Source organism: Cinclus cinclus, chromosome 28 (assembly GCF_963662255.1).
Source record: "Cinclus cinclus chromosome 28, bCinCin1.1, whole genome shotgun sequence".
NCBI classification, from domain to species: Eukaryota; Metazoa; Chordata; class Aves; order Passeriformes; family Cinclidae; genus Cinclus; species Cinclus cinclus.
The window spans coordinates 2,270,207-2,276,702 of NC_085073.1; the positions used below are offsets into that span (position 1 = coordinate 2,270,207).

The 6,496-nt window shown below is 57.3% G+C and overlaps 1 protein-coding gene across 1 annotated transcript; it reads left to right on the top strand.

Moving 5' to 3' along the window:
• Positions 1-547: 547 nt before the first annotated feature.
• On the top strand, positions 548-5,180 carry LOC134054322 (nuclear receptor ROR-beta-like). Its single transcript, XM_062509985.1, has 8 exons — positions 548-681; positions 1,049-1,462; positions 1,925-2,046; positions 2,310-2,442; positions 3,503-3,610; positions 3,887-3,997; positions 4,332-4,444; positions 5,019-5,180. The coding sequence occupies exons 1-8, from the start codon at positions 669-671 to the stop codon at positions 5,178-5,180; spliced, it is 1,176 nt and encodes a 391-aa protein (XP_062365969.1). The 5' UTR covers positions 548-668.
• Positions 5,181-6,496: the final 1,316 nt, after the last annotated feature.

The following is a 6,496-nucleotide window of genomic DNA, read 5'->3' on the forward strand; positions in this document are numbered from 1 at the left end:
CAAAACTGTCCCTGTCCTGGTGCACACATCAGTTGAAAAATAAGGGGAATGATTCCAAAACAGGGTCCCAGGCAGCCTGGGGCAGAAACATTCCATGGTCTCCCAGATCCAAGGGCTTTCCTACCCTGTCTCTTGCTGCTGGGGGATGGAGGTTCACTGTGTGTGAACCTTTTAGGGACCTCTTTGAGGTGCAAGAATCCTTGTGGAATCTGTGGGAAGAGCTGAGCTGCCAGTGGGTCCATCTCTCGTACCTCAGTTTCCCCAGGTGCTGAGCCAGCCCGCAGCTGTCATGGACAGTGACATTCAGCAGTGACCATTATTAACCACCGTGGTTTCCCCTTTCCCCATCCCTCACAGCCCAAATCGAGGTGATCCCCTGCAAGATCTGCGGAGACAAATCCTCAGGGATTCACTACGGTGTCATCACCTGCGAAGGCTGCAAGGTGGGCCCGGGGATGCCGGGTACGGGCAGGGGGCGGCCGCGGGGGCTGGCTTCCAGCCAGGCACTTTCCTAACTCCTCCCGTCGCATCCCGGGCAGGGTTTCTTTCGGAGGAGCCAGCAGAACAATGCCAGCTACTCCTGCTCCCGGCAGAGGAACTGCCTGATCGACCGCACCAACCGCAACCGCTGCCAGCACTGCCGCCTGCAGAAATGCCTGGCACTGGGCATGTCCCGCGACGGTGAGTCGTGCCCCAGAGGTGCCCGGGGTCCCCAGGGGCCACCTGCTCCTCCTCGGAGCGAGTCAGGCACGCAGGAAGAAGCTGCTTCCCCTGCAGGGCCAGCCTGGCACAAGGAGGGTTTGGGAAGCAAGACGTGTTTTTCTGTTGTCCATGGGGAAATCTAAACGGGTTCTGTTTGGTTTGACCCAGGGTTGGTCTGGGGCAGGGGGGCTGCATCCAGTGGGGTCCCGGCCCTGCTTGGGGCTCAGAGATCCCCAAACCAGGCACTCCCCCGGGAGCCAGGATGTTTCCCAGGGCAGTGGGCGGTCGTGGCTTTGCCCTGGGGGGTGAAGCTGCCCTGACACGGCGCCGTCTCCCCCCGGGGCAGCGGTGAAGTTCGGCCGCATGTCCAAGAAACAGCGGGACAGCCTCTATGCCGAGGTGCAGAAGCACCAGCAGAGCCAGGAGCAGAGCGGCGGCACCAAGGATGAGCCCGAGCCCCTGAGCCGTGTCTACACCACGAGCGTCAGCAGCGGCCTCTCGGACCTGGACGACATCTCCACGCTGTCAGACGGGCTCCTCTTTGACTTCCCCCTGACTCCCGATGGCAGCAGCACCTACTACAACCTGGACCTGCTGACCTCGGCGCAGCCCTCGCCCGACCAGTCCAGCCTGGACGTGGCTGATGCCACGCTCATCAAGCAGGAGTCCATCTATGAGCTGATGCTGGAGCCGGCGCTGTTGGCACACGGGGCACTGGAGGGTGCCCAGCTGCCCCCTGACATCTCTGTCCTGGAGATCGGTGAGTGCCAGTGTGGTGTCGGGCATGTGTGGGGTGTGTGTGGCTCTGAGGATGGTTCATGGGGCCACCCCAGCACCTTGCAGGACATACCCAGACCTGGGGACACACACCTGGTCTAGGGGAAGGTGTCCCTGCCCATGGCAGAGGGTTGGAATGACATTTAAGATGAATAAGTGGATGGGATTTAAGCTTCAAACCCAAGCCTGGGATTCTAGATAGTGAGCCCAGCCTCAGCTCTTGGAGCAGCCCCAAGGCTCCCTGATGGAGCTCAGCACACCCAAGGTCATGTGGCACATCCCTTGCTTGCTTTAGGCTCAGCCCCTGCTGCCCCATCTGTCTTCACACCCCCGTGACACCATGTGAGGGCCCCATCACCCCTCCAGCTCTCAGCCCCAGCAGCCCCAGAGGAGATGACAGGGTTGGGGTCTCCAGGTCTCACTGCCCACTGTCCCCACCTTGCAGATCGGGTGGCCCAGAACGTGGTGAAGTCACACCTGGAGACGTGCCAGTACACAACGGAGGAGCTCAAGCGCCTGGCGTGGAGCCTCTACTCCCCTGAGGAGGTCCGTGCCCTGCAGAGCAAGGTGAGTGCCACTGTCACAGCCTCCTGCCACAGGCAGTGTCCCCTGGGGCTATGCTGAGGTGGGGAGGAAGGTGAGGAGGGTCTGTCAGTGCTTTGGGAGCTGCCCAGAGGGGGAGTTAGCAGTGGCAGCTCACATCCCATGTGTCCTAATGCCACCATCCCCCGTGGATGGCACAGCACCGGGGTCTCACCCCTGCCCTGGGGGTACAGAACTGGGGTGCTGGGCTGTCAGCACCCCCTGAGAATGTCCCTACTGTGCCACAGAGCTGCGAGGCCATGTGGCAGCAGTGCTCGCTGCAGATCTCCAACGCCATCCAGTACGTGGTGGAGTTCGCCAAGCGCATCGACGGCTTCATGGAGCTCTGCCAGAATGACCAGATCATCCTCCTGAAAGCCGGTAAGAGGGGGGAGCCCACCACCCCCCTTGTGTGCCTGCCACCCCCCTTTGTGTCCCCACTGTCCCACTCCCATCCCCACCTCTCCTGAGCAGCAGCTGTGGGGCCAGAAGCAAATCCATCTCTTCTCTTGGCTGGTGCTTTCCTTTTGGGGGTCCCCTCCCTTGCTGCCCCAGTTCTCCCAGTGCTGGGGGAGCAGGTGCTGGGCTGGAAGGAGCTGAAAGTCACATTTAAGGTCGATGGTGAAGGGGGGCACGTGGGGGGTGGCTGCCTTGGGCAGAGGCTTTTCTCCATGGCCGCCCTCTTCCAAATGTCACCCAGAAACTGGGATGAAAATGAGAACAGAAGGTTTTCCTCTGGGAGAAGGGGTGCCAAACTCAAACAGGAGCAGGGAGGATTGAGAGAAAAGGATTGGCCTATTCTCCCAGCAAGAGACTGGGAAGAGGAGGATGATGATGGCAGCGCACACCCACGTCTCCCACCCTTCCATCTGCCCAAGCTGGTGATACCGTGCCCAGGCCAGGGAGCTGAATGTGCAAAATCCCCAAAACACTGGAAAACTCTCACAGTTTCTAATATGTCAGAGCTGGGGAGCTGAGATTAGCACCCAGACTGGGGACACATGCCAGTGTCCCAGTGGGGTGCTGTACCCCAAAGCCAGAGCTGGCCTGCCTGATGCACTGGAGTTTAACTCATTCTTTCATTTCTTCCTTCCATTTTCTTTTTATTTATTTTATTTTCATCCTTTCCTCTCTCTTGGTGCTCTACCATAACCTCGGTCTCTCTGTGCCTGGCTGCGAATGACTGGATAATATTTCCCTTTGGTGAAATATTGTGGTCACAATTGGACACCTAAAAAACCCCCAAACAATCCCAAAAACCCAACCTGGGTTTGTTGAAATACCCATTCTGCTCTTGGGAATGAACAATCTGGACTGCAAATGTGCACTGGGGGCTTTCCTTTTTCTTACATTTGGTCCTGGGGTGATGAAAACCCCCTGACCTTCCCCACCCTGCCCTGCCCTGCCCTGCCCTCGTCTGCGCTCTCTCTGCCTACATCAGGTTGCCTCGAGGTGCTCCTGATCCGCATGATCCGCGCGTTCAATCCCTTGAACAACACCATCCTCTTCGAGGGCAAGTTTGGTGGGATGCAGATGTTCAAATCTCTCGGTAAGAACTGCCAAGCTGCCCCTCCCTCGAGGCTCTCCCCCTCTTCTCCCCCTTTTCTCCCCCTTCTCCACCCCCTATCCTGTTTTTATCCTCTCCCTCCTCTCCCTGTCCCTCTCCTGTCTCTCTGGAGTCCAGACAAGGCTGGAATTCCCAGCCAGGTGAGTGTCCGGGACCCCCCCTCCACCCATCTCATCTCCCAAAACCTTCAAGCTCCGGGTTCTGCTGATGGGTGGGTAGAGCAGTGACAATGACATGTCCCTGCTGTCCCCTGCTCAGGCTGTGACGACCTCATCGGTGCCATCTTCGAGCTGGGGAGGACCCTGTGCCGCCTGCAGCTGTCGGATGAGGAGCTCGCCCTCTTCACTGCTGCTGTCCTGCTCTCCCCAGGTACTGGGGGGCCCTGGAGAGGGCCCCATATCTGGGGATGTCCTGTGGGGAGAGCTGACCCCATAAACCTCAGCACTGCTTCCTTGGTGGATGATTTCTGTTATTCCTGGGAAAGGAACTTGGGGAAAAAAATGTATCTGTCAAATCTCCTTGGTGGGGAGAGGAACTGTGTCACCCATGGTGGGGTGGGGGGCACAGAGAGGAGCCAAAGTGTCCCCAAAACCTTCCTGGGGAGCAGGAAGGGTTAAAAGAGCCAGGGACCACTGCCCTGTGCCTGGGAGAGATTCTGTGGTGACTCTGACCCTGTGGTGACTCTGTCCTTCCTCTCCCACAGACCGCCCGTGGCTGACGGAATCCAAGAAGGTGCAAAAGCTCCAGGACAAGATCTATGTGGCCCTGCAGCATGAGATCCAGAAGAAACACTCCGCTGAGGACAAGCTCTCGAAGGTAATGGCACAGGAAACCCAGCCAGGGGTGCCAGGGTTGTCTGAGCTGGGGGACGTGGCTGTGCCAGAGCTCTTGAGCCACACACAGGCATTTTGGAGAGCACGATCTCAAACCTGTCAGAGGAGGAGAAGAATTTCTCCTTCCAAGGACTGTGAATCTCCATTGTGGTGCAGGCAGAAGGTAGTACTGTGCTGCTGAACCTGGCAGTGCATCAGGAAGTGGGGATTTCTTTAGGCAGAATTAGCCAATTTGGGAATGCTGTGACCTAGACAGAGCTGGGGTGGGGAGAAGCCCCTTCTCCCATGGAAAGATGTGGGTTTGGGGGTGAGGCCAGGTTGCCACCAGGCTGCCCAAAGGTGGGGAGTTGTTGATGTTTTTGCTGGTACTCCAATGCCAGGCAAAGCCAGTGATCCTCAAACCTACCTGCTGTGCCCAGGGAAAGGGGAACAGCAGTGCAAGGGACACCAGCTGGGAACCCAGTAGTCCCCAAAACCCCTGTTTGTACCCAGGGGAGGGCAAACAGTGGCATGACACCCAGTATCCCAGTGGTCACCAGTTCCTTCTCTCCCTGCAGATGGTTTCCAAGCTGCCCTTGATGAAGACCATTTGCAACCTGCACTTGGACAAGCTGGAATTTTTCCGGCTCCTGCACCCCGAGACTGCCATGAACTTCCCCCCTCTCTATAAGGAGGTTTTCAACTCGGAGCTTCAGTACAGCGACCCCCGGGAGAGCTAAGGCCGGGAGCCAGCGGCCCCCTTCGAGTTCCCCAAAACTTGGAGACAAACTGCACTTCAGAGGTTTGGGGCAATTAATTTAAATCAAATAATCAAACTCAAGAGAACCCCAGGGCGGGGGGCTGCGGTGCCTCCCTGGCCCCATCTCCTCGCTGTGGATTGCAATAGCTCTTGAATGTAAAGCACCTTGAAGGAAAAAGCAAATGGACTTTGCCATACCAGTGAAATGAATGTGAAATCTCTGCTCGGGAGAGGAGATGCTCCTGGCAGTGGTGAGGGACCGGCTGCTCCCGGTGACACGGGAGGAGGGAGTGCCCTTCCTGCTGTCCCGGCTGCACTCTCCACCTCCGATTTTTATTTCTTTATTTTTTAATTATTATTTTTATTTTATTGGGTTTTTTTAACCCAGACACCAGGCATGGGATAAAGAAGGGGCAATGCTGACTCGGCTGGGTCGGGTTGGGGCTGGAGCTGAGGAGAGGGAAAAGACAGATCCTTTGCTTTATTTCGTCTCCCACGGGTGCAGCGGGCCCCTGGGAGCTTGGCCAAGAAAGGTCTGGCTGTGGCTGGTGGGGGATTCAGCACAGGATTTTCCTGTGGAGGAGGCTGGTTTGAGGGAAAAGATGCCCAGTGCAGCAGGGGAAAAGTTTTACAGGGTCTTCATGCCCTCCACCGCAGCATTTTCCCAAATTTCCAGCCAGCTCCTCATCCAGCTGGGCCACCACCCGACTTTGCGAAGCTGGTTCAGCAGGTTCACCTGCCTCCTGCCACCTTTGTGCATCCCAAAAGCTTTTCCAGGGCTGTGAGCCAGAGTCCAAATCCTGGCCATCCCACCCCAGAGGCCACTGGAGGGGTTCCTGCGCTGTCCCTGTCCCCATGGTGGCTGACCAGTGGTGGCTCTCTGGGTGCCGCTGTTGTGTGGAGTTCTCTTATCAATCCCATTAAAACTGCCCCATGGTTCAGCACCCAGAGAAGGTTTGTGACCCTTCCTCCACCCAGCCCACAGCTGGTCCCATTCCCAGGTTCTCCCTTTCCACACCACACACAGGAGCCCAGATGTGGCTGCCTGCTGCTACAGGTTGACTTGGACCCAGGCTTTCCCCTCAATGAGCTCCCTAAAACTGTTATTTTGGGGGTTGTTCTTGAGTTAGCAGGATTTAGGAGCTTTTTAGGGGGAGAAACTGCCTCTTGGAGTCAAGGGGAAGTGAAAGGAATAAGGGTGGTTGGAAGGAATGTGGTATTTGGGACCTGCTGCTCCTTCTGGGAGACTCAAAAAGGGATGAAGGGTAAGATTTGTGGGGTGATGCTGTTCTAGGC

Excerpts from the sequence above, each read along its gene's own strand:
- LOC134054322 (XM_062509985.1), top strand. Across the intron at positions 1,463-1,924 it reads CATCTCTGTCCTGGAGATCG|ATCGGGTGGCCCAGAACGTG; the intron begins GTGAGTGCCAGT and ends CCCACCTTGCAG. Across the intron at positions 2,047-2,309 it reads TCCGTGCCCTGCAGAGCAAG|AGCTGCGAGGCCATGTGGCA; the intron begins GTGAGTGCCACT and ends ACTGTGCCACAG.